The sequence below is a fragment of the Mesoplodon bidens genome (assembly GCF_964165515.1).
Source record: "Mesoplodon bidens genome assembly, chromosome: 2".
Taxonomy (NCBI): Eukaryota; Metazoa; Chordata; class Mammalia; order Artiodactyla; family Ziphiidae; genus Mesoplodon; species Mesoplodon bidens.
This window is the reverse complement of record NC_138177.1, coordinates 71,976,270-72,003,216: the sequence shown is the minus strand read 5'-3', so window position 1 is coordinate 72,003,216 and position 26,947 is coordinate 71,976,270. Positions and strand designations below refer to the sequence as shown.

At 55.9% G+C, this 26,947-nt stretch overlaps 1 protein-coding gene across 1 annotated transcript; it reads right to left on the bottom strand.

Annotated features, from left to right (window-relative positions):
• Positions 1 to 9,473: 9,473 nt before the first annotated feature.
• INSRR (insulin receptor related receptor) lies at positions 9,474 to 25,844 on the bottom strand. The gene is made up of 22 exons (XM_081224543.1): positions 25,365 to 25,844; positions 21,234 to 21,785; positions 19,360 to 19,663; positions 19,123 to 19,265; positions 18,783 to 18,927; positions 17,709 to 17,923; positions 17,301 to 17,427; positions 15,651 to 15,889; positions 15,270 to 15,437; positions 14,983 to 15,178; positions 14,748 to 14,789; positions 14,450 to 14,670; positions 14,071 to 14,207; positions 13,824 to 13,986; positions 13,472 to 13,577; positions 12,739 to 12,791; positions 12,326 to 12,555; positions 11,735 to 11,845; positions 11,444 to 11,603; positions 11,014 to 11,143; positions 10,747 to 10,881; positions 9,474 to 10,486 (listed from the first exon to the last, which is right to left on the bottom strand). Exons 1-22 carry the CDS (start codon positions 25,447 to 25,449, stop codon positions 10,243 to 10,245), a joined length of 3,906 nt encoding a protein of 1,301 aa, XP_081080669.1. The 5' UTR covers positions 25,450 to 25,844; the 3' UTR covers positions 9,474 to 10,242.
• Positions 25,845 to 26,947: the final 1,103 nt, after the last annotated feature.

The window sequence follows — 26,947 nt, the reverse complement described above, 5'->3', positions numbered from 1 at the left end:
TCCCGTTGCGGAGCACAGGCTCCGGACGTGCAGGCTCAGCGGCCATGGCTCACGGGCCCAGCTGCTCCGCGGCATGTGGGATCCTCCCGGACTGGGGCACGAACCCATGTCTCCTGCATCGGCAGGCGGACTCTCAACCACTGCACCACCAGGGAAGCCTGTCTTCCTCTTCTTATAAGGACACTAGTCCTATCAGATTAGGGCCTCACCCTAACGACCTCTTTTGACCTTAATGACTTCTTTCATGGCCCTATCTTCAAATATAGTCACATTGGGAACAGGGCTTCAACATATGAATTTTGAGGGGGGCAAAATTCAGTCCATACACCAAATGTCAAACCTGTCCTCTTCCCTCAAGGAGCTCAAGTTCTAAGGTAGCTAGGACCACAGAGGAGAAGCGGTCATGCCCAGAGCCATGTGCATCCTCCAGGACTTGAGAGGAGAGAGCTCTCTTCTGGCTGGGGTGATGGAGGAAGGAGTCTCAGAGGAGAGTGCAATGTGGGGGCATCTGGGCTGGGCCTTGATAAGAAGTTTTGGGCAGAGGGGTAGTCCCAGGCCCAGGGGAAGTCTGGGCAAAGACTTGGAGCCATGTGAAGAGCAAGCCGGGTCAGATCAGTTTGCCGTTCCCACTTCTCTTCTGCTTCTCTCCCCTGCTGTGGGTACTTTGGGAATGTGTGTGCTGCCAGAAGTTTCCTCAGGCTGAATTTGCTGTTAGAGTGAATTGCAACATGGCAAAGGAAAGGGCTGGCTGGGCGGCAGTGACAGGAGTGCAGCGGAAGGAATCCTGCAGCAGCTTGAGCCCCTGCGCCAGCTGGCTGGCCTCTCATCCAGATGGTGCAGGGTTAGAGCTGGCAGTGCCTGGAGGGGGCGGAGAGGGATTGCAAGGACCGTGGGACCCTGGGAGTCTGGAGAGACTGCGGAGAGGGTTCTTGGTGATTGAGAGTCAGGTTCCAGGACTGCTTGGAGGTACTGGGGAAGGGAGAGTGGTGGAGAAGTGTAGAGGATCCTGGAGATCTCTAGGGACTCCAGACCACCAGAGGAAGCTCCAGATGTGCTGAGGTGCCTGTGAAGCTGGGGGCACCAAAGGCACCAAGGGCGTTGTGGGTCAGCACAGGAAGATGTTCAAGGGAGTTTGGGATCTCGTAGACTCTGGGGGGTGGAACTTGAGGTCTAGGGCAGCTGGGGAGATTTAGGGTTCCCACTCTCTCTCCTCTAGCATGTCCAGCGTGTAGACTTTGTGACTGGGAAGGAGTCATGGCAGTCAGGCCTGCAGACTTCCTAGTGCAGCCCTTGGGGCTGAGGCCCTCATAGGTGGCCTGGACCTCACCCACGACCACCTGAAGGAGAACGCAGGTAGCCCTGCAGATGACTGGGTTCAGGCATTGTGCTGTGAGGGGTGCAGTGGACTTTCCATTTGACAGAGGCCAGGAGCAGTAAATTACCAATAACTTGCTCAAGCAAACTAGTAAGTATGTTTAACTAAGATTCAGTTCAGGTCTGGCTCCAAAGGCAGTATTTTTTTCTTCTCTGCACTCCCTGCCCTTGGCTGGTTTGTTATCATGAATTCACGGAACATCTATTAAAAACCTATTATGTACTGGAGTGTGTGATAGTTTCAAGGGCTACAAAGATAAATAAGACTCGAGGGCAGTGGAGATACATAGGTAAACAAACCCAGATAATTCAGAGTGACAGGAGCTAAACTAGAAGCCTGTGGTTCAGGGGGCGTGTAGGAAGGAGTGGTCCATGCTGCCCAGGATAATGCTGTGAAGGGGGAGCGAAGTCAAGAAGGCTTCAGTGGGGCTTCCCTGGTGGTGCAGTGGTTGAGAGTCCGCCTGCCGATGCAGGGGACACGGGTTCGTGCCCCGGTCCGGGAGGATCCCACATGCCGCGGAGCGGCTGGGCCCGTGAGCCATGGCCGCTGAGCCTGCGCGTCCGGAGCCTGTGCTCCGCAACGGGAGAGGCCACAACAGTGAGGGGCCTGCGTACCGCAAAAAAAAAAAAAAAAAAAAAAAAAAAGAAGCCTTCAGAGAGGAGGTGGTAGTTGAAAGAGCTGGTTTAAAGGGTGAGCAGATGATCCTCAGGATGCACGGGAAGGGGAGGGTGGAGAGAGTGGAGGACGTTCTGGGTTGAAGGAGCAAAGTGAGTGAAGGTGTGGAGGCTTAGAGCTGCGGTGCCATCTGGGGGTGGCATGGGTGTGAGGGGCAGACAGCTTGAGAGGTCAGCCTGCTTGGGAGCTTTGCCTTTGCTGGTTGGCACCGGGGAGCTATTGAGGAGCTTTCAGCAGGGAAGTGATGAGATCTGAGTTTCAGTTACAGTGCTCTCAGAGCCCTGGGTCTTGCACGGCTCCATGGGACTGTCGTGGTGCACTGCAGTGATCTGTCTGCATGCCTTCTTGCCCAGGAGACAGTGCGCTCTGCAATGGTAGGGCCTGGCTTTTGTCCATCTTTGTGGCTCCTTCACCCATGGCAGGAATTACTGTAAGCAGGGGTTTAGCACATACAACATGCTCAAGGAGGTTTGGCGCTGCAGCCAGACCATTGTACAGTCTGCCATCCCTGCCCATAAGGACTTATGCCCATCCCTCTCTGGAGCCCTCTTAGCCCAGTGTGGGACACCTTGTAGAAAACAGGATAGAGTGGAAAAATTGTGGACTTTCAATCCCAGCTTTGCCATTTATTAGTTGCAGAACTTTGGGCAAGTTATTTCTCTTCCTGAAGGCACGGTTCCCTCATCTGTACAATGTCAGTGATAGAATGAAGCTCACAAGATTATTCTTTTTTTTGTGTGTGTGGTACGCGGGCCTCTCACTGTTGTGGCCTCTCCCGTTGCAGAGCACAGGCTCCGGACGCGCAGGCTCAGCGGCCATGGCTCACGGGCCCAGCCGCTCCGCGGCACGTGGGACCCTCCTGGACCGGGGCACGAACCCGTGTCCCCTGCATCGGCAGGCAGACTCTCAAGCACTGCGCCACCGAGGAATCCCCAGATTATTCTTTAAAAAAAAAAAATTTTATTTAGGCTGTGCCAGGTCTTAGTTGTGGCATTCGGACATCTTCGTTGTGACATGCAGACTCTTAGTTGTGGCATGCATACGGGACCTAGCTCCCCGACCATGAATTGAACCCAGCCCCCTGCACTGGGAGTGAGGAGTCTTACACATTGGACCACCAGGGAAGTCCCCACTTTATTCTTTATGTTCGAATGTATGTCAAGTGTAGATATGTAGAAGGTGCTCAGTACATTTGAGGTCCAATAATCATAATAAACAATGACCCTCATGGGTGCTGGTCACTTACCTATTGTCTCTCAGCTCTAACCCTCCCTTCTATACTCTGCTCTGTGAGGCTGGGGCTGACTCTGCAAACCATATTTTGCAGAGCGTATTTTGCCAGTGGGCTCTTATTAAGTTCTGCCAACAGGGAGGTTGCCTACAGGGAGAGAGGGGAGGACTTGCTTCTTCCGGTTGCTTCCTTTCAACGTTGCTCCAGCACCAGCTGGGCAGCACTACCTCCTCCAAGATCTGGATCCCACCTCTGGGGTATCCCTTCCCTGAGGTTCTAGACTCTGACAACCTCAAACTTACCTGCTTGTTTTCCCAACCTAGGGGTGGGAGCTTCCTCTTGCGGGTTTTCTCTGTGTTACTTAGTGTTCCCTCTTTGCTTTTCAGCCCTCCCACACGAGTAAAGCCAACCCCTTATATTCAATACTCTCTGTAGAAATACCTAGCGTGGTTTCTATTTTCCTAAGGGGCGTCCTGACACTAAAGTCATGGCTATATAAGGCAGCAGGTACTCAGTGCCCTGTGGATGGTGCAGAGTTCAGAAACAGCCTCAGAGGGAGCCCCAGAGACCAAAGATGAGTCAGGGAGTGGGGCAGATGTGGAGGCAATTCCCAGTAGAGCGCAGGTCAGGTGATGGGCAGCATGGTGCAAGCTGGTGGATAGGGAAGAGTCTAGACTGATTAGAACATGAGGTTTGTTTTGGGGTGGGGCAGATCATGATGCTGGAAAGGCAAGTTGCAGCTAGAAGTGGAAGGCTTACATGCCAGGGAAGATGCAATTTAGAGATAAAGAAGGGACTGAAGGACAGAGAGGACAAATCAGTTTACTCTCAGCCCTTGAGGCTGGGTTCGTGGTAGAAGGGGCTGGACCTCCAGGAACTGGTTATGTGATCTTAGGCAAGTCATTTGGCCTCTCAGATCACTGATGCCATCCTCTCTAAGTGGATTTTCCATACACTTTGGAAACAGAAAGCGCTTTGCCAGCATAAGGAATTATCGATATTAGATACTATTCTAAGTAGCTCTGGGGGAGGGGCTCATAGGAAGGAGGAGGGTGTTTTCAGGCTGGGAAAAAGACAAGGTGAAGAATGTGGGGGGAGGCCTCCAAGGGTGTGATGGTCCACACTCAGATTGGGAGGCAGAGGGTGGGGGAAGGGATAAAAAAGGAAGCCACGTTTGGGTGTTGGCGTGGTATGTGGGTAAGGCTGAGGAATGAGCGGGGGTGGGAACCTAGGTTGCCACAGGCCCTGGAAGCCACTATAGGTGGAGGCTGATCCTGCAGGGCTGGTTGGGGAAGGTGGTCCCAAGGACTCTGCAAGCAGAGGACTGTGGGCCTCCCTGTGGGTGGGCTCAGAGTTGCTGGGGATCTCTGTCTGCTTTTCTCTACCTCCCCCCTGTTTTATATCTTTCCAGCCGGAAACATCGTGGGGTTACAAAAACATGCTGCCAATTCTAAATTCACGCAAACCGACTTTGGCCCAGCCTAGAGCATAGAGGAAAAAAATGTTCATGGAGAATATGTATTTGTCAGACCCCAAGGTAACCAACCAGGCAGACAGAGGGCAGAGCCAGGGCCCCGCCCGACTCTGACCTCACCCTTCCTGAGCCCAGGACTTCGACCAACTGGGAGGAAGTCTCATTCCTTTCAAAGCAAACTGCTTGTTTTTCACAACATAAATAATGTATGTTCTTTAAAAACATAAAGAGAAAAGACAGATAAGCAAAAAGAAGATATGAATCATCCACAACCCCATCTCCCAGATGTATATTTACACTTTCAGATACTTCTCTGGGTTTGTACATGTAAATGTAAAAAATGGCATTTATATTATTTGCAACCTGCTCTTTTCACTCTGCAGTTCATCATGGCCATCTTTCCATGGCACTAAATGTACTTCTGCAGCATCTTTTTAAATGATGTCACAATTAGATAACAACAACTATAATTTGTACAGTGCTCTATAGCTTACAAAGCACTTGGTGTCCATTATTTTATTTCAGCCCTTGGCCTTCTCTCATGGAGGTCTCTCCTTTAGGTAATTCTGCTGCCAAAAGAGGCCACCCCTGCCTCCTTTGCCCCCTGCCCCCCCCCGACCCTGTTCCCCGGAAGTCTTTCTATAGCTCCACCTCCATTCTTCCTGCTTCAGCAGCAGTCAGTTTCTACTCCAATTGCCATTTGGAGAGATGCATGCTGGCTAGACCCCTCTCCTCCATCTCTGCTTCTTCCTGCCTGACCCAGCTGTCAACCTCTGTCCTTTGGTCCACATGCTCGCCTTTCTCTGCCTCCTAGAGAGGAAGGAGCCTCTGTCTCATTTGCTTAAGAATCCTTCTGCATAGTCTCAGAATGTGGTCCCCACTGCCACCCTAGCCATCCTTCCCCTCTCTCCCCCTGCACCTCTGCCCACTTCCCCTCTCCTGTCCAATTCTGCTTGAGGACCAGCTTGATACAACCTGAGAGGGTGGGAACCTGCGTGACCCTCTGCTCCCTCAGGATGTGACCCCTCTTCATCTCCAGATACGACCAAGCACAAAGTTTCCCTGTTGTTGCTCATGAGTGGGGGTGGGTGGGGGCCAGAACCACAGAGAGCCAAGGGGCAGGCTGGGGTGTCCTCAGAGCCTCCAGTGCATGTGTGAAGAGGGGTTCTGAACTCCTGCCTCCCTGCCTCTCTGGGTCTCCTCTCTCACACCCCCTTCCTCTGCCTGTTTCTCCCGCCTCACTACCTCCCCAGCATCCCCATCCTTTCCTGTCCTCCCTCGGCCTGACATCTGACAATGTCCCTGGTGCTTGAGAGCTGCAGCCACTGGGGGCGGGGAGAGAGACAGGAGGGAATGTCTTGTGCCCCTCCTTCTTTGTCCTAGGATTTCAGTTGACATCTTTATCCTGGGAGTGCCTCCCTCTGCCCACCCCCACCCTGACCCTGACCGGCGGCCCCATCTCTCCTCTCTCCCCTCTGTGGTGGAAGTGAAGATGGGAAGAGGAGCTCCTGGCCTGCTCAGTCCAAGATGCCAAACTCTTCAGATGTCCTGCCTTCCCAGGGACCTGATGAGGAAGCTGGGCTGGAGTATCTACTCAGCCAGCTACCATCCTGGGCAGGGGGCTACGTCTCCTGGCTTTGGAGAAGAGCAAGTGCCCCTGAGTTTGGGTGATCCAGATATTCGGGCCCAGGAGGCACTCCACCCCTCACCACACCCACCCTGAACGCCTGCCCCATGGCCCTTAGGCCTCCTTTCCACAGCGAGGGCATCAAAACTCTTAGCTGTGTGGCCCCTTTGAGACCCTTCCTTCAGCCAGGCATCAGGGGTACCTGAGCACTTGATCTCAAGCTCCTGATCATGTGCCCAGGGGCTCACAAAATGCCCTCCCTTCTGGCTCCATCCCAACCCCACCAGCCTGGATTCTTGAGCTGGCACATTCAGCTTCACTTCCCTCACTCTCTCCAGGGACAGATAGTGTCCACTCACTAGTAGTGCCTTTAGATGAGTGACCCAGAGGGGCTCCTGTTCATGGCAGGCAGCCGGAAGAAGCCCCAGGTGTTCAGGCCCTCTGACTCCTGGGCAAAGGTCAGGAGTGGGTAGGAGGTACCAGCACACTGCCCACCGGCCTCACAGGGATGAGAGGCCCCCAGACTTTCCCTTGTGCCCCTGGGGGTGGGCACTGCTGGCCTGAGGAGTTGTTCATTGAAGCCTCATGCTGGAAGGAGGAAGACCCTCGCTGTGGGGTAATGGCTGTGACTAACATCTCCCTTGTCCTTCACCTCAGCTAAGGTTGGAGAAGAAGACAGACAACTCCTGGACCAGGGGAGGGGCTTCCACAGCGTTGTTGACACTAGGCCAAGGGGAAGGTCCAAGTTTCTACTCCAGGTTTGCCCCCTGGCTGGGCATCTAAGACCTGGTGCCCTGCCATCCAAGCTCCCTGGGACTCGGGGGGAGCATGAGGCTGTGGGGCTGACACAGGAGCAGCATGCTGACCTCTCCTGTCTTCGTACCTGGCTCTTCCTCCTACGTGATGATAGCCAGGAACCACCCTGGCTGCAGCCTTCTGTTCTCTACCCAGAGCCTAGAGGAAGAGGAACTGTGAACACCCCTATTTGTCCTGCCTCAACCAAGGTCTGGTCCAGTGGCACAGCTCACCTGACCCTGGACCACTTGACCTCGAACCCTCCTGCCCCAGGCCTTTGGGCCTCTCACTATGGAGGACTCCAATCTCTTCCTCACAAAGATGCATCCGTTGCTCCTGAGCTGGGAGGGGGTGGGACATGAGACCTAGAGCCTCCAGCATCCCTTTGCCCAGGTGGGGGACTTGACAAGAGGGCACAAGAACAGTTCCAAGGGGGTAGATGTTAAACATGTAATTCTTTTATGCTAATCTGTCTCCACACCATTTCCTACCCTTCCTAGCCAGCTGCAGGTTATTTTTTTCTGGTCTTCTGTCTGAATCGGGGTGGTGGTGGGGGGGAGGAGGAAATCAAGAAAATTGTTTCTGGACTCTCTATTTTAGTCACTGCCTTCATCTTTCTGCCTCTGTGGTAGGTGTCCATCACTCTCCTTCCCCGGGCCAACCTATTGTCTGTATTTAGCTGTCTCTGAGAGAGAACACTTCTTCCCTCCACAAAGCTTCCCTGTATAGTTGGGAAGTCCCTTCTGAAGTCTAACCACCATCTTTCTTGCTACCTTATTACATCTACTTTTTTTGTCTTTAATTTTATTGGAGTATAGTTGATTTACAATGTACATCCGCTTCTTTTCTAGGACATAGATGGCAGTAGAGTTTGTCTTCCAGCATCCCTACGTCTTTCTCCAAAACGTTCTTTTGGGGCAGTCACCACCTGCTCATCTTTGGGGGTGAAGCACAGGCAGTGTTTTTCTGAAGTCCTCTTTTCTTCAACTCCCAATCCCTTCTTTAAGCCCTTCCACATCCACATGCCCAGCGCTTCCTGAGCGCACAATGTCCCATCCTGTGGAGGTTAGGGGACATGGGTGGTGGGGAGAGGGCTTGACCCCAGTGCTGCCCTCTGGGCCTGTACAAGTGCAGGTGTGCCTGTCTGCTGTGCGAGTGTGTGGGTCTCAGATCCAGGGCTTATGTGTGGAGTCTCTCCTCCCTTATACTCGCTGGTGGCCTGAGACCAGCCACTCAGGGAGGAGAGAAGAACCTTCCCTACTCTTTTTTCCCCAAGCTGTGGTTCCGCCAGCAACCATTAGGGGTCACTGTTGCCTTAGCCAGCAATGACAGGCAGGGACAGGGAAGGGCAGGGGTGCGTGCGGTGGGACACGTGGACCCTAACAGGATAGTATCTGAGTTGTGGTTATCATAGAGACGGCCTCGCACAGACTCATGCACACTCCACTCATGCCTTAAGGAGCTGTGGTTTTCAGGACAGGTGCTGGAGTGAGCAAGCACGCTTAGAAGTATAAACCTCCGCAGGACCCCTGTGTGTGGCAGCATGGGAGCTCTGGCCCTGAGGACCTGGATGCAGGAAACGCTGATACAGGATGCGAAAAAGCCTTGAGCCAGGCCCAGCCCCTTCTGCTACTACCCCCTTCACCAAGGTTTTAAGTCGTTCATCTGCAGCTCCTCCCCTTCGAATGCCCTGACGGCACTGGCATAAGAGCCTGGAAACAGACTCCCATGTGCTCCTTTAACCTGCCTCCGGGGCATCTCTGCTCCTGGGATGGAATAACAGTAGGGAGCCAGACACACAGACTCTGCTCTGATGTGTGTCCCCTGCCTTGCCTGGGGGGCATCCAGCACGGACTGGTGATGTCATCAGTACCCCTCCCCCACCCCAAGTTCTGCCCACTTCAAGTCTGTCTTGTGATACCCCAGGAAATGTCTGCCCAGTGGAAATAGGGAGGGGTGAGGTGTGGGGGACGGGTTGGTGAGGCTGGGGGGCCAGATACGAAGGTTCCCCTTCCGGGCTCAACCACTTCTGGCCACCTGAGCCGCAGATAATAGCAGGATGGTCCTGCTTCACTGCCATGGCAACCCTGGCTGCTCAGTCCTCATGGAGGTGGTGTTTGACAGCAGTGTATTTATCCTATATCACTGCCTCAGGGTCACCACCTCAAGTCCCCAAGGAGGGAGGGAGGAAGTTCATCCAGTGTTAACACCATATAGATGGAGAGATAATGGGCTGCCCGGGACCAGGGTATAAACAGACCTCGGCCTTTATTGTGCCTTCTCCAGTCTTCCCATGAGAGGCAGGGGTGGGGGGCAGAAGTGAGGGCAGGGAGGAAGCAAGGCTATTAAAGCCTTAATAATCCAAGGGTAGGAGGGGGATTGAGGTGGAAAGGACCGGGAGAAGGGGTGAATCTGCACCAAGGGAACGCCCTGGAGAAGAGGAAGGGGGAGCACCAAGCTTGGGGTCTTTGGGTATGGCAAACGAGAGGAAGGGGGGTGAGGGCAGGCCTCCAGGCCAGGCTGGGGACCCACTCGCCCGGGTCCCTGGGTTCTCCCCACAACCCCTGCGGAATGGGGCAGAGGGGAGGAGGTGAGAGGAGCAGTCACGTGGACGCCCAAACCCAGCCTCCCAAACACACACAGAGAGGGTTCCAGGCCCGATTCTGGCTGCTCATCTGGTTTCAAAGGCGCTGATGGCCCCAGATGCCCACAGGAGCTCCGAAGCCGAGGGTGGGGTTCTCCAGACCCTGCCTCTGGGGCGGGCAGGCCTCTCTTCCTAGTCTGAGTAGGCTCTCTCACTCAGAGGGCAGGGTGTGTTGTCCACCGTCTAACCTCTACTTGTGTTGTGGCCTTCATTACTTTTTCATGGAGGATCAGATTCCTGAGAAAATCTGTCCTGCCATGACCCTGCTCTGCCCTCCCCATCACCCCCGATCTGTCCTGCTCCTGCTCTCCGTGCCCCCCTCGGCCACCCCCTGCCCTGTCTCAGCATCTCATGGCTGCAAAGGTCAGGTCCCTTCCTCTCTGCCCATGGGAGGCCAACCAGCCAGGGAATGGGGTGCCCCTCAGTGCACTGGACCCCCATTTTGGGGGCTGAAGTCTGAGGAAGCCCCTTGAGGGGTTGGCGGGGAGTCGGGCTCTGCATCTGTGGGCAGCAGGGAAGCCCGGGCCCCCCGGCACTCTGGGCTGTAATAGAAGGAAAGGAGGCGGAAGGAGGGCCGCAGCTCTTCCTGTATGCTGTCCAGGATGTGGGTAAAAGTTGGGCGCAGGCGCGGGTTCTGCTGCCAGCAGCGGTGCATCAGCTCCTGCCTGGTGGAGGTTGGGGGGCAGTGTCAGAGGGGTGCACACGTCCTGCCTCCTGCACTGAGAGGGTCAATCAGTGTGATTGTAGGGGGTGTCATGGGGGATTATGTCTGTGAGGGTCACAGGGGAGTAAATGGGGGTTGTACTGGGGATTTTGAGTTGGAGGGCTCAGAGCTGGGAATCAGGGCAAGTAAAGGCATCAGAGGAGGTGGGCCAGACTCACGGGGGTGGGACAGGTATAGGCAGGGCAGACTGGGGTGACTCACAGCTGAACGGGACAGCTCTCCAGCTCCTCTAGGACCCCGCCATCCATGACGAACTTGAGCACCTGCTCATTGGATAGGCCCTGGTAGGGTTGTTCAGCCAGGGTCACAATCTCCCAGAGCACCACGCCAAAGGACCTGGAGGACGCGGAGGAGGGCCTGAGCCCAGCACCCTTAATGCAGCTCAGCGCACCCTAAGGAGTGCACCCAGGCCTCTCCCAAGGCCCTGCCTCCACACCCCCTGAACCCTCTGCTCCAGCCAGGCCCCACCAGACATCCGAGTGGGTGGTGAAGATTCCATCTTTGAGGGACTCAGGGGCCATCCAGCGCACAGGCAGCAGCCCCTTCCCGCCCTTGCGGTAATAGTCTGTCTCATACACATCTCGAGTCATCCCGAAGTCTGGAAAGTGAGGGTAGACGGGGTGTGGGGCAGCAGAGCCATTCACCAGCTCCTGCCCCAGGAGTACCTCTCCCAACCCTCTCCACCTCCACAGTCTCCAAGAATCCTGGAATGTGAGGGCTCAAAGGACCTCAGAGATCATCCCATCCAAATCCCACTGCCCTCGGACGAGGAGACTGAGATCCAGGGTGGGGGGGCTATCAGGGACAGAGCTGTGGGACAGGCCTGGGTCTCCTCAAGCCTCGCTTAGGGGGAGTCACTCTACCCAGGCTGCCCTCACCCGCCTGGCCCCCTCTGTACCCCCGATCTTGACGGTGAAGTCCTGGGACACCATGCAGTTTCGGGCCGCCAGGTCTCGGTGCACAAACTTGTTGGCAGCGAGGTAGGCCATGCCATCCGCGATCTCACCAGCCATCTGGATCATATCTCCCAGTGCTGGCCGAGGGAGCCCAGGGTTGTTCTAGAGCCAAGAGAGGGGGATAGTGAAGTAGGAACTTGAGGCTGGACTCCTGCCCGATGATTACCCCTACAACTGTGCCCAAGTCCTCTCTAACTCCCCAGCCCCTCACCCAGGATCTTCCTGGTCCCTACCTCTGCCTCAGGCCGCAAAGATCGAAGATGGCTCTTGAGGTCCCCTCGGGTCATTAACTCCATGATGACCAGAGTTGGCTGGCCCTGAGACACCACACCCAGGAGACGTACCTGGGATGGACAAAGAGCCTGGTTGCAGGTCTACCCAGTTCCCTTGATCTTTCTGGACAAAAACCTTGTTGTGCTGCCACAACTGACCCAGACACCAACCCTCCCAACCCCAACCGTGACCATAACCCTAATCTTGACCTAGCAATGACCCTGACGCTAACCCATGATCTTCGTCGATCTGACTATCATCCCAATCTTCATGATTGAATCAACTCTGACCATGATCCTGATAATGATGTGAACATTCAGTATTGACTTCCACCATGACTGACTTCAGCCCTAGCCACGGTCCTACCTTGGCCCTCTGATGACCCTGTTTCGACTCTAACCCCAGCCATGAGCTTTACCCCAATTAGGATCCTAACCACAGGCCCAACCCTGAACTTGATGGTGCCCTGAAATCATCTCTGATCTTTTCCCTCTTACCACATGAACTTCACCCTAATTTTGACCCTGACGATGCCCTTGACCCTCCCTTACCACATGGTGACACTTGAATGCCTTCATGACAGAGGCTTCCTTGAGGAACTCAATGCGTTCTCGTGGGCTGGCCAGCTCATTCACGGTCTTCAGGGCCACGGGCGTGAGCTCCTCTCCAACCTCAAGTCCTTGTGCCAGCCCCTCGTATACCATCCCAAAAGAGCCCTGGCCCAGTTCCCGGATTATGGAGATCTGCTCCCGAGGCACCTCCCACTCATCAGGGATGTACACTGAGAGGAAGTGGGAGTCACAAGGCAAGGGTACTGCTCTCTGCCACACCTCCACCCACTTCTCTTCTCTTCTGAAGTGCTCGGGTCCCAAGGCTGCCTTCTCCAAGATGGTCTGGAAGTCTGCCTCTTCTCCCCTCCTGTCTCCCTTTCCCACACCACCCGTCCAGCCACCCCCAGACCTACTATGAGAGGCACTGAAGTACTCCGGATTCACAGAGGTATACAGCGTGCTGTTTCTGCAATGGGAGGTGAGAGGGTCAGGCTGGAAGGGTCCTCGGGGAGGAAGAAGCAATGTCAGAGGACAAGGAAGAGGGACATTACAAGGAGGAAGGAAGTTACTGATCATACCCCTAGCTCTGATCAGGGTGACCCCTGGGGAACACCAAGCACTTTCCAAGCTAGTCTTGGTCCTAGTCCTGGGATCTGGGATCTGACAGGCTGGGAAAAGGGAGGACAGAAGTAGAGAAGCTGCTGTCTGTTCAGCTAGTCCTCAGAACCCAGCTAATCAAAGTCCTGCCCTCAGTTCCCTCTCATATCCAGCCCTATAGGGGGATCTGACTTCAAGAACCTCACGATCCCAGGACACATCCTGAGGTCTCCTGCTTCTCCCCCTGCTATGATAGGACCAGTTTCATTAGTTCTCAGGCTAAGAGTATGGGGACCAACAGACCCCGTATGCCCAGACGGAGGGGTTTCCCAGGATTTGGGACTTTCACTACCAAAATCAGGAAAGTCCCAGGCAAACGTGGACAAGTTGCTCCCCCAAACTGAAAGGTATGTCTCTTTCCTCCATGCCGCCCCCAGGGGAAGAGTTACTGCTTCTAAGGAATTCCTTTCTGCTGCCTCTGATTGCACTGACCTTATGATGAGGGCTCAGGGAAGGGGGGGGTTGGGAACGAATGGGACTTGTCATCACCTCTTCTTGCTGTAGAAGAAACCGAGGGCAGCAAGAATGATGAACAGCATGAGCCCCACAGGGGTGACAGTGAGAAGGACGTGCAGCCCCCCGGAGTCTTCCTCCTCTGGTGGCCAGAGGGCAGCAGAGGGTTGGGTCAAAGATGGAAAAGTCAGAAAAAAAGAAAAAAACAATAATAATTTTAAAAGGTGGAGAAATCAGAAGGTAGAGGACATTTCTCTTTCCACAATGGGAGGTGAGGATGGGGGAGGGATGGGGTGGAGGGGCCTGTGGTTTCCACAATGGGAGATGTGGCTGGGGACCCAGGTGGGGCTGTTTGGAAGTACAGGTCTGGGACAGCGGCTCTGCGTACCTGGGCCAGGGATGTAGAAAGCGACACCGTCTGTCCAGGAGCCATTGCCAGCCAGTGAGGTTGCCCGAACTCTGGCAGAGTAGTTTCCAGGAGGCAGCAGGGCCAGGTGGACGCCCCCAAACTTGGCATATCGCAGGCGGGACACACACAGCACTGTGGCCTCCTGAGGGCAACACAGAATAGCTGGCTGGGAAGAGGATGGAGGCACAAACTGGGGCTAGGTTAGGCTGTCTCCTGGGGTACCTACCTCTCCCAAGCGGCGGTACTTGATTTCGTACTTGAGAATGAGTCCGTTGGGGTCTGGTGGCTCAAGCCAGCGTAGGAGAACACTGCTCTTGCTGGCTGCCTCCCAGGCCACCTTCCCCGGGATGCCGTCAGCCTCTCCTGCGGGAGAGGGCATCAGGCAGCCCGGCCACAAGTATTTCCTCTCACCTTCATGTTCAAACCCAAGGGCGCTAAACTGGGAGGTTTGAGGAAACGCTGGGATTATGGGGACTGGGAAGGTTGAGCAAACTGCGGCCCTGAGGTTGGCGGGAGGTCAAACTGGCTAGTTGGAGCACTAAGTGGATGGGGTCCTTGGGGTCGGTGTGTGGGCGGGGTAGAGCTGGTGGGGGGGTGTCACCTACTGTGGGGCATGGTACGCGCAAAGACGAAGGTGGCAGCGCTGCAGCCCACAGTGTGCGCCGCGTGGTTGCAGGCATGGATGTCGATCCGGTACTCTGTGAAGTGGCGCAGGCCCCTCAGCACCGCTCGCTCCCGGGGCACTTTGTCCTCCTGGATCTCGAAATCCGAGCTGTTCCCCCCCAGCCGGAGGGCCCCGGCTGCCCGGCGGTGCCTCCCTGAGTCCCTAGGGAGGGCGCAAGTCAGAGCCAGGCCCCGGTCCCGGGAGCCACGCCTCTCGGCCCCTGCTCCGCCTCCGCTCACCTTTGAGGGCTCTTATTGATGGACGTCACCTTCCAAGGGGATCTGGGGAGACCGGGGGATCGGGGGTGGGTGGGCCCTGTCAGGCCCGCCTGGAAGGCGCCCCAGTGCCCTCTGCAACGGCGGACCGCCTCCCAACCCCACCCACAACCCAGGCCCCGGCCCACCCCCACCCCCCGCCCCGCAGACCCCGCTCATCAGCACCCTGGCCTCCCGGCTCTCTCGTGCCGAGACGCACTTGGGGATGGTGATGGCGTTGTGTAGAAAGTTTTCAAACTTCTTCTGGAAGGAGGCCTCCTGTGCCTCCAGCGGTGGCAGGACCTGCCCAGGAGGTGGATGCTGGCAAGGGCAGCAGCCAGGCTCCCTGTCGGCCTCGAGCTCCCCGTCTTCGCGGTCGAAGCGGGGGTCGTTGTTGCTGGTGGGCAGCCGCAAGCCTGGTGCGGCAGCGGGAAGGAAAGAGTTAGACTGGCAGCGCCCGCGGCCCGACACCCCACCCCTTCCGGTCCGCGCCTCCTCCCTGCGCACCGCGGTGGCAGTAGTCATTGAGGTAGAGGTCGCTGTCCTCTGCCAGGCGTTGCCACAGCACCAGGTAGTAGGTGATGTTTCCGTTGCGCTGGGTCGGTGGCTTCCAGCGCACCAGCAGGTGGGAGGAGGAATTGGACGTGGAGATGACGTCCTGGGGCACTGTGGGTGCTGGGGGTGTGAGTAGGGTACAACTGAGGGGCTGCAGATCCCCCTTTCAAATACTGTCTGGTTATGGGTCCCTCTCTCTGAGGTCCAGCCTCCCAGCCTCTATAGGCCCGGTGTTCAGTGACCCAGCTTCTCTATTTCTGGTGCTTGGGCTCCCCCATTCTCTCTAGGACCCAGGCATTTAGCTCCCAACCCCCTTCAAAGTCTTCAGCCTACCTGCAGGTAAGGTTCGGAGGTAGATGATGGGGCTTTGGGCTCCTTGGTGGGGGCTGTCCTCTGCAGTGGTCAGCGTGATGGCCCGCACAAACACTGCATACTGTGTCCAGGGCTTGAGCGGGGCTAGGGTCACACCTGGCTCCTGGGTGCGGCTTAAGGGCAGTTCCACGTCCAGTAGGTTCCAGCTCTGGGCCCCACAGGCATCTGGACCTACATGCTCTGTGGCATTCTGGAATGGGCTGAACACCCCATCGCTAGAGATGAGGGGCAGCTCAGCCCCAACCCCAGTTTCTAGCATCCCCCTCCTCTCTGAATCACTCCAAGACTGTCATTGTCATGCTTCTTCCAGTATGAGGGCATTCAGAAGCAGGTGTGGGTCTGCCCTTTGGGGCAGGTGCCTTGTGGGCATGACACACTCACTGAGTGGGTCTGCTCAGAGCTGTAATTGAGCCAGGATCCCCAGTATATCTCTAAGGGAGCACAGCCATAGCCACACTGCAAGGCAGATGCTAGGGGAGTTTCCTGAAAGACCTCGAAGATTCTCTGCCCTTTGAGTCCAAAGGCAGTGGTGTATAGTCCTGCAGAATGTGAGCTGTACAACCGGTGGGTAGGGGTGGGAGGCCGGGGCTTTACATTGCAGTCCATGTTAGCATTCCTTAACGTGTGGTCCATGGCCCAGAAGATTCAGCATTACCTGAATGCTGAAGCTTGTTAGAAATGCAGATTTATGGGCCCTGCCCAGGACTAATGGAATCAGAATCTGTGGGAGCGGGGCCCAGGAATCTGTATTTAACAAACTCTCCAGCTCCTCCTGCTAGAGTCCTTCATCTTCCACTGAGGCCTAGGAGGGCCTTGGCCCTGTGAGCAGGCCTCCCACCATTAGTTTTTCTCCCTTCCTCCCAGGCCAGGACCCGTGCTAGTGGGCAACTAAGATCTCTCCATTTTAATTCACAGGAAATGATTCCAAACCAGGTGGCTCCCATATTCTATCTACCACAGAGGGCTAGTACTCCTCACTCCTGACCTCCCAGCTTGCCTTCCCAAATCCATCTCTCTACTCTAAAGAGTTCTGTTTTTGATCCCTAGCCATGCTTTTGGAGAAGTTCTTCCTGTGGTCTAACCACTATCCATCCTGCTATGGTCAGTACATTCTCTCCAAAGAAAAGAGCAGCTGCTGGTCCTTGGTTGTCCCTGCTCCCTCCCTTCCTCAGGCTTTAATGAAATGCTGGCAAAGATATGCATAAAACTGACCAAATTTGTGGGTACTTCCCAAACCGCTGCTGGGGCAGGAGCATGTGGTCGGTACAAAACATTAGCATAGTGTATTGAAGTTTAATTATCCGGGCCTTCCCAGCAGGGCGCCTCTCCTGGGCTTTCAGAAATCCTGATTGTCCTCTCCTCATCACTGGTTAAGGTGAAACTGAGGCAGGAAGGGATGAAGAAGGTGAGAGGAGAGAGCCAGACGTGGGCCCTACGAGGGAGTGCGACTCTGGGGTCCTGGCTTGCTGGCTCTCCACAGCCCCCCCGGGGCTCTGCCCTCAACTGCCTTCAGTCGTGAACAAATTGACGTGGTCGGGCTCTGACCCCGGCCCACTCTGGCCCCGCCCCCGCTCTGGCCCCACCCGCTCTGGCCCCGCCCCCGCCACTCACGACTCTTTGTAGTACACGATGAAGCTGAGTAAGTCGCGAGCCTCCAGCGGCTCGAAGCGCTCCCAGCGCAGCAAGATACGGTCGGCCTCCGTCACGTTGGACACGAAGCGCAGGGTGCGTGTCTGGCCTGTTCGGGGTGAAGGGCGAACACTTGCTCTTGACCTTGTTGAGTGCACCTGCTTGAGCCGCCTACTCCCAACTCCCACCCTGACGCCGCAGCATCCCACCCCCAACGTGGCCTCTGAAGAGAAATTATCACATTGTCCCCTTCAAGCGTCCCCTTCCACCCGGGAGCATGTCTGGTGTATTTCAGTGTGTGTGAAAGTCAGCATGTGCACGCGTTTGGGTGTTCCTTGGGGTTACATCTCTCACTGCCAGGGTGCCAGGGGTTGGGGTATTGGGCCTCACAGGCAGATCGGTCTCCGTTGGTGCGGGGGTTGATCTCTGCCTTGTTTTGCCGTCCCTTCGTGCCAGTCACCTCCTCCAAGCGGTAGATGTGTTCCAAGCAGAGGCGTGGGTTGAAGGCGAAGTATATTTTGCCCACGGGAATGGTGAGCCCCGCAGCCACCCAGGAGCCCAGCTGCTGCAGGTTCTGGTTGTCCAGCACGTACAGAGTGTAGTTCCTGGGGGAGGCCAGGGAACCTTGCTCTGCACGGCCAGTGGGGGCAAGGGGTGAGGAAGTGGGTGTCTTATGGGTTCTTCCTGAAGGGGCTGCACTGGGGGCACAGGGAAGGAGCGGTACACAGCAGCCCACCCACACCAGTACATACGGGGCATTCGTACACACCCACTCGGTGCCACTGACCAGAAATGTGAGGTCCGGCAAGTCACCCACACTCTGTGTTTTCCTCATCAGTGAAATGGGGTCAACTGTTTTTCTGCCTCCCTCCTTCCCTCATCTCACATTAACTGAGCACCTGCTATATGCCAGGCTCGGTCCTGGCTTTGGGGACACAGGGAGGAGTGGGACTCAGCCTGGGACTATGCCTCTCCAGCTGGAGCGGGGGCACCCCTGGGGGTACATGAGAAACCACTTGGCTGGATGGATGGTAATTTAAAACATTATTTTGAAAAATCCTGGCTACATTAAGGGTAGGCCTCGACTGGTAAAGGTAGGAATGGGTTTCAAACCCAGGCAGTCTTGCTCTGCAGCTAAGAGGATCAGATGGTAACAATTATAGCCAATACATATAGAGTTATATGTAACTATAATTTTATGTAGTAATATATACTTTGTTTCAGGCTCCGTTTTAAGTGCTTTATGCATAACAACTTAAGTAATATTCACAACAGCCCTAAGAAATAAGTAGAGTTACATTAACCCCATTTCACAGATGAGAAAGTTGAGGACCAGAGAAGTTAAGTAACCTACCCAGAGTCACACAGCTAGTAGGTAGCAGAGCTGGTTCCCATACTCTTCACCACAGTTTTGGGAGTGTTGGGGAGGAGATGAGATAGAGGGAACTATTTCTGACCCCTTACCCATCCACCATGGTGTCCCCCCGGATTAGTTTGAGGTTCTTGAAAAAGCCTAGGGACACGAGGGCAAAGGAGTGCTTGATTTTGAGGAAGCCAGTGATGGTCTCTACCAGTCCCAGGCTGTGCTGCAGCTCCAGCTCCAGGTTATCTGGGAATGGGGAAGACAGGGCTGGAGCAGGGGCAAGGAAAGTGATGGTTCCATTGGGAGGGGGGAGCTGAATGGGGGCCAAGGGAAGGGGGCCCTCAGGGCTGGGACCCAGGATGGTGGAAAGTGGTGCTTTAGCTGGATCATTGTAAGGGGTGTGGCCAGGAGGAGAGGTATGGTCCTGAGGAAGGCACTAACAGCCTTGACGAAGATTGAGGATGAGGCTCCCTTCCACGTGGGTGCAGCCCACCAGATCCTGTGCTGCCTGGACAGAGTCGATGGTCTTGGTGCCCACCTTGCACTCTTTGGGGCATAGCCCCTCGCATTTGTGGCAGAATATGCTAGTAGGGGCAAGCAGAGGATGTGGCATGAGCCCTGGACCAGTGTGGGCCTCCTCACTGCTCCAAGGGTGCCCCCCGCCCACCCGACACTCACCTGCTGTCATTACGGGTGAAGCCTGGAGGGCATTGGGCCAGGCAACTACCCTGGTGGATGCCAAAGGTGGAGGCGCGGCCAGGCACAGAGCGCAGGCTGGCACAGTGCTCGGCCGTGACGCAGCGCCAGGACTCATGCTGGTAGGTGCCTGGAGGGCACGCCCTGTGGCAGGCACCCTGGAAGTAGAGGTGGCGGCAGGCGACACAGGCATGGGGGTCTTCTGGCCGGCTGCAGCCTCCCAGGCATTCAGTGTGGCAGCACTCACCCCTAACTGTGCAGGCCAGCCCACGGGGACAGGGGCACACTGTGGGCAGAGGGCTGCATTAGACCTCACCCACGCCTCCTTGGTCCTGGCTCCACCCCCTCCTCCTGGGCTAACTCTCTTAGTCTGCACCCAAACCCCTCCAGCTCAGATGACACTGGTTGCCGACTCTGTTTTCCGCAGACAAGGGCTCTTGAAGATAGGGACCGTGGCCCCTCTCTGTGACCCCTCACCTCCCACAGTGCCTAGTCAGGGGTGTCAGAACTCAGGACCAAGCAGTGACCTTGTCTATCAGGGCTGCTGCTCCCCAGCCTGCTGTCCTGTCTAGGCCTAGTGCCCAGATCATTGCCAGGCATGGGGCCAAGGTGAACAAGTCAACTTCTCCTGAGGACTGAGGTCCAGGGCAAGGTGGGTCTGGGAGTGTGTAGAAGGAGGGGCCATCCCTGGTCATTTGACCCATGCCCCTGCCCATACTTCCTCCCTCCTTCAGCACTCTGCCCTGGGTGGGAGGTGGCCCCAAGCAGATGTGGATGGGTTTGGGGCTGGGTGCCAATGGCCTGGCTACTCTGCACAGCGGCAGCTGGATGTCTGTGGGAGCGATGCGTGTGGCAAGGGTCAGCCAGGGTGTGTTGACACTATACAGAGAGAGGACGTGCAGCAGCTGTGTTTACAGCCAACAGGGAGATATTGGGGAGGTGGGGCCCAGTGGATACAGCAGGGATCTGGTTACTCTTCTGCCCTCACGCTGAGGCATTGGGGTGAGGGGAGCTGACCTCCAGGAGCTGCGTGGAAAGAGCCCCAGCTTGGGGACCCCAGATCTGCTCCCAGTCTCTGAAGGTCTCCTTTCCCTCCCCTATAACTTTCACTTCCTCCTCCCACCATCCCCTCCTTATTCCACTCCTCCTTTTCTCCACTCTTTCCTTCTGTTTCCCCTCCATGCACCTCACCTCCTAAAGAAGATCCCACTTCACGTTATTTGTCCTCACCTGCCCTGTCAGTCATCTGTCACCTCCTCCTTTCTCCTTCCACCCAGCTCCCAACCTTCCCATTTCAATACTGCCAGCCTGTGTGCTGTGGCCATTTTTATCAGAAGCATAGAACTGTTAACATGGCCCAGGCACTGCTCCAATGTTTTACAGAGTAGCTCATTCTTCATCACAATGCTCTGATCGTTTTAGGAAAGTGAGGCACAGATAAGCTAACATAGCTGGTAAGTACTAGAGCTGAGATTCAAACACAGGCCAGTCGGCTTTGCTCTTGTCCACGGCCCCATACTGCTTCTTGTGCAGCTGCCTTGTATCCATTCATGCCACCCTTCCCCTCCTCACCATGTCCAACTTATACCTATCTTTTACTGTCTCTCCATAAGTACCTGATGCTGTCTTGTGCCCACCCCTTGACTGCCTTATGCTACATCAGTTGTTTAACTTTTCTGAGCCTCAGTTTCCTCATCTGCAAAACTGGAATAGCAACAGCACCTCCCTCATAGGATGAGTGAGGATTAAAATAAATAGTGTCGGCAAAGTACTTACCCATACCATCTTATGGCCAGCCAGCCCCATTTGACCCTGCCCCCTCTGTGCCCCCTAGTCGTGTTCGTGCCAGTGCCCACCTCTCTGGCAGTGGCTGGAGGTCCAGCACCTGTAGTCGGTGTGCCCGCTGAAGGTGGTCCTGGCACAGGGCTCGCCAGTGGCACCCAGCACGCCAGGGCACACGTTGGCACACTCCTCGCCCAGCTTGTTGCCCACAATGTGGTTGGCGCCAGGTGAAGGCTGCAGCAGGCCCCAGTCAATGGTGGAGAGGTGGCAGAGCTCCTGGTTCTTCTCCACGCGCACGGCCCCACTCAGCACGGCCCCCAGCGCTGGCAGCCCCACGTCCCGCAGGTGCGGCATCTCGAAGATGACCAGCGCGTAGCCCAGGAAGAGGCGGGCACCGCGGATGACCGCTAGGTTGGGGAAGAGGTCACGCAGGCTTTCCAGGCCATAGACACGGAAGAGCAGCAGGTAGTCGGTGACCTGAGTGAGGCGTGGGAAGCTGAGACCACGGAAGTCCTCGCCGGTGGCTGTGAACATGAGCAGGATCTGCAGGTGGCCCTCCACCACGCTGCAGTTTTCCAGCCGACGCAGCTCTGCCACCTCTGAGCGGATGTCCAGGCTGGGGCACACTGTGGGTACAAGTGCAAGTAGCCCTCAGTACCATTTGGGCCAAGCACCCCATGCGTGACCTCCTCCCTGGGCCTCAGAGGCCTCATTGGCAGCTTGGAGGATTCCCACCAGATGAGCCAACATGGACAAAAGTGAGCTCCTGAACTTCCCTCCCAAACTCACGTCCCCTTCTCAATTGATTGCAACTTCATTCTTGCAGTCAGACTCCAAAGCTAAAGCCTCTATGATTCCTTTCCTTCTCTAACCCCTATACTCTGTGGGCTCTACCTTTAAAATGTATCCAGAGCCACCTGAACTGCTTTCACCATCATCTTCTCCTGGCTTTACAGTAATAGCTTCCTAAATAGTCTCCTCACCTCCACCCTGTCCCCTCTTTCTTCTATCCTCCACTCTATAGCCGGAGTGGAAACACAACGCACAATTTGGATCACTTTCCTCCACTGCTCAAAACTCCCCAATGGCTTTCATCTCACTGATGAAAAGCCAAAGTCCTTACCGCAGCCTACAGGGCCCCTGCAACTCTCAAACTTCACCCACTTTCTCTCCTTCAGACACACTGGCCATGTTGCTGTTCCTCAAGCAATCTAGCCAAGCTTCTGCCTTGGGGTCTTTGCACTTTCTGTTCCCTCTGGCTAGAACACTCTTCCTTCTCAATGGTTCCCTCACCTCTTTTAAGTCTTTGCTCAGATGTCACCTTCTCAATGAGGACTTCTCTGACCATCCTATTTAATATGGTAACACTCCCTACTCCCTTTCCTACTTTTTTTTTTAAATAAATAAATTTTTAAATTTATGGCTGTGTTGGGTCTTTGCTGCTGCGCGGGCCTTCTCTAGTTGTGGTGAGTGGGGGTTTCTCTTCTGGCGGTGCATGGGCTTCTCATTGTGATGGCTTCTCTTGTTGTGGAGCGTGAGCTCTAGGCATGCGGACTTCAGGAGTTGTGTCACTCAATAGTTGTGGCTCGCGGGCTCTAGAGCGCAGGTTCAGTAGTTGTGGCGCACGGGCTTAGTTGCTCTACGCCATGTGGGATCCTCCCGGACTAGGGCTCGAACCCGTGTCCCCTGCATTGGCAGGCAGATTCTTAACCACTGCGCCACCAGGGAAGTCCCACTACCCTTCCTAATTAATTTTTCTCCAAATGCTTAACACTGGCTAATATACAATTTACTTATTTATTTTGTTTATTGTAAGCTCCAGAAGGGCAGGGATCATTGTATAATTCATTGGTGTATCCTTGGTGCCTGGTATAGTGCCTGGCACGAAATTGGTGCTCAATAAATATTTGATGAAGGAATGAAGGAATGAAATCTGTGACTGGGCAGCAGTAGTCTGAGCTTCAGACACTCCACTTCTCTCCCAGGCCTGAGAAAGCTAGATGCCTGGTGCCTGCATCTGTTTACTCTTGAAGGGACATTCCGTGGTTCCCATTGCCAAAAGTTCAAGTTTAACTCACTCAGCCTGACATTCCAGGGTGTTGATAAACTGGGCCCCGCTAATACCTCCAGCCTCAGAAGAGTTCCTTGGCCTGCCAACACCCTCAGTTCTTGTCCTGAAAGCCTCAGGTCAAGCCCCCACCTTCCCTGACCCTCTGAGTTAATCACTTCAGGCTCAGCTGCACTTAGTCCAGCACCCACACCAGAACACCTGGGGTATTGCCCCAACATTGCTTTCTGTCTGTCTGTCACCCCCTCCAAGGAGGGAGGCTGCTGAGGGTGGGACCCTTGTTAGTCAGCATCCCCACATGGTGCCCAGTTCAGGGCAGGAACCACTGGGCACTTCAGGGATTGTGGGTTGAATCGATGAACATCTGGATCCCAAGTCCACTCCTCCCTGGGGGACCTGGGTTTGTCTGGCTTCTTTGGATCGCAGGGCCCCAGCCCCCCTTTTCTTTCTTTCCCCAAGGCACGTAGGACCATTCTCGTAATGGGCTGGATACCTGGTCCCTGCCCTCACTTCTCCCAAGGATACCTTCCATGGTCCCCACTCGGGAAGATTCAGGTTTGAATCCTTCAGCTTGCCATTCAAGTCCTGCTAACCTCTCCAGCCTCCACTCCCTCCCTTCCTACCCAGCCCTCAAGCAACAAGACAGCCATCATACATACCCAGGCCCATCTCCTGATGGTGAAAAGGGGGTGGCCAGGCTAGGCTGGCTCCCTGGGGCTTACTCCACACCTTCTCCCTGTTGTCATTAATGGTCCCTGTGCCTGGCTCTACCCAGCAACTGTGTGTGTGTGTATGTGTGTGTGTGTGTGTCTGAGCACATGCAGGTACACATGCACACACACAGAGAGGGAGAATGAGAAAACACTTCTAGTCCCTCCAGGCAAAGGCCAATCAGGCTCTGCAGGCAGATGGGGGGTTCTCTCAGGAGCCCACATGCCACTTCCCATCATGCCCCAGCCTCTCTAGGGCTCCCCTGATGGGAGTCATTTGGAAAAACAAATCTACGACCTTCACAGGTTAACCCCTGCCTGCCTCCCCTCAGGACACGGTGGTGTGCAGAGTTGCACTGGGAACAGGACATCTGGGTCCCCTGACCAAACACCGCCCTCCCTCGCCCCGCTGCCCCCAGGGCCGTGCTCCTGTCCTGACAACTGTGCTCCTGGCTGGCACTTGTTATGCCCTGTCCTGGCACAGCAGTGGAGGAGGGGAGGGGTGGAGGAGGGGAGGGGTGCGGGGGTGGGGCTATGCCTTGCAGGCAGTGCCTCTGTGACTAGCACTCTTCAGGGGACCCCCTGCCTCAACCCATTTACATCACTCCTCTATCTCTGCAGGAAGGGGAGACTCTGCTCTGCCCCTGGAAGTCCCAGTCTGAGGGCATCATGGGACCCCTCAGGCAGGCACAGAGAACTGGATTCCTGAGTTTCCTCAGTCTGGAAGGGAGTGGTGGGTGTGGGGAAAGGGACATCTCTTCATCCTGCCTTGGAACCTTCCACTCTCAGCACTTTTTCCTCTCCCTGCCAAGCCCCCAGCACCCTCATGAGGGCCACTTCGTCTACATGGTCCCAACCCCCAAAACCTTACACATGGGAAGTGTTTAGCCTGGGGACTAATTAAAAGAAGCTCCCTACCCCAGCGGATGGGCCCTCAAAGTGGGGGACATGGGACAGAACCTGGAGGCAGGAGCTCAGGACCCCAGTCTAGCTTGATCTCTCAATTCTCTGAGCTTCAGTTTCCTGTCGGCACAATGGGTTCAGTTACTTAATGGTGCCTAGTTTTCAGCTCCCCTTCCCATCCTGGCCCCTTTCCCATTCAGTGGCTCTAGAAAAGACCTCTAAGACTAATCCCCTCATTTTGATCCTCATTCAGGGTTTACTGGGATCACTGTTTCATAAGCAGGAATGGAGGACATCTATTCATCCCTGTTTCAGGGTCCTTCTCATTTCCCAGGGAACTGAGAGGAAAACACCCACCTCTGGGAAACTAAATGCTCTTCCTGGTGGGAAGTCCTTCTGAGACCTAACCCCAGTCTTCATGTCGAAGGAAGTAAATAGATGTGTTCTGGCTGGAAGCTCAGTGTTTGGCCTCCCAGTCTGCTGGAAGGGAGATGGGGCTCCAGGAGACAGTGCTGGGGACTCACCCTCGCGAGTGTCCAGGCTAAATCCCAAGGAGAGGAGGATCACAAGCAGGCAGGCTACCCATGGCCACAGACTGGGCACTGCCATTGTCTTAGTCCTGCCTTGTGCCCAGTCCTGGCTCTTCTCCAGATGGCTCCAGGGAGGAGAAGGACCTGACAGGCCCTAAGGGACACAGAGATGCAAGCTTCAGAGGGAAGGGGAAGGGAAGGGGCAGAGCGACAAAGAATCCCCCACAGAGATGGCAGGAGACAGAAAAAAAGTGATGAGACACAGGGACACAGACGGTGACAGGCCGCTGGAGCCGGAGACTCAGCGTGACAACCGAGACAGAGAGATGAGGACAGAGATGCAGACAGCAACGGGAAGAGACTCAGAGAGGCTTCCAGGGAAAGAAAGTCACACAGGGTGCAGAGCAAAAGGCAGCGCAAGAGGCCGGTCAACCCCGAGGGCGGAGCAGAAGCCCGGGGAACAGGCAGAGGAGAGTAGCGGGGGTCCCGGGGAGCGCGGGACTCGCCGGGGACAGTCTCCCCGGGTCCCTCTGGGCGCGCTCGGCTCCCCAGCGCCAGCTGGCCGCGCTGCCGCAGTATCTCCCTGGGTGCACGCAGGGGCCGCGCCCAGCTCCCGCCTCCTCGCCCCAGACCGAAAGGATTGGTTTGCTGGGACCTCTCGGTTCTCTCCGCCCCTCCTGCCAAGCCAAAATATTTAGCCTGACAACTCAGGGGTGGACAGGTCTGTTGGGGAAATAAGGCCAAAATACAGGGGGATGGTGGGCCAAGAACAGAGCTCCCCCCAGCCCCGCTGCGGCTGAGGTGGGTCCCCCCTCCCTCGCCCCTGCGGACTTCTCCCAATTGGGGCTGCACTGCCGGCCGAGCGGCGGCGAGCGACCGGGCTCCTCGGGGAGGGGTGGTTCTAAGTTCGGCCACCTGCTGCCTTGACACCTGCGGGGTAACTGCTGGCAGCAGCGACCCGGTGAGCTTGAAACCCGGCGGGAGTGCGACCTGTCTCCGGAATAGTCAAGTCCTTCACTTCTTTGAGCCCCTGGCAACCTCCTTAGGAGCCTGTCACTTCTGCTTTCGGGCGCAAGGCTCTGTCCTAGTTAAGTCCCTTGGTTCCAACCAAAATCCTCGTGGAGAGGGCAATGACCCCGTGGGGCCCCGCTTCTGTCTGGTCACCTTCCTGAATTCAGGCTACTTGGTCGGTCGGTCTGTCTCTGTCTCGGGAAATTAGGGGACAGTCTGTGCTGGGGCCCTGATGGAGAAAACTCTCCTCTCGGAAGGCTTCCTTTGCGGGTTCCTTGGGCCCTTGTCTGCCCTACCCTTCTCCAAAAGTCCCTCCTCCAGAACCCCTCTTCCTTCCCCTTTCCCCGGCTTGAGGCCCGCGGGGTGAAGGGGCTGGGGCCTGTCCTCTGACTGCTGCTGGGGACCCGGAGCTTTCCGGGTGCGCGGCCTCCTTGGACCGACGGGTCCCCAGCTCCGCCCGCGGGCGGCTCCCGCGTCCGAGGAGCTAAGAGAGCTATTAATTTCTCCGCGCAGAAATCGATGCTCTTGTCAGAACGGCGATCGATGCCAGCCCAGCCCAGCTTGGC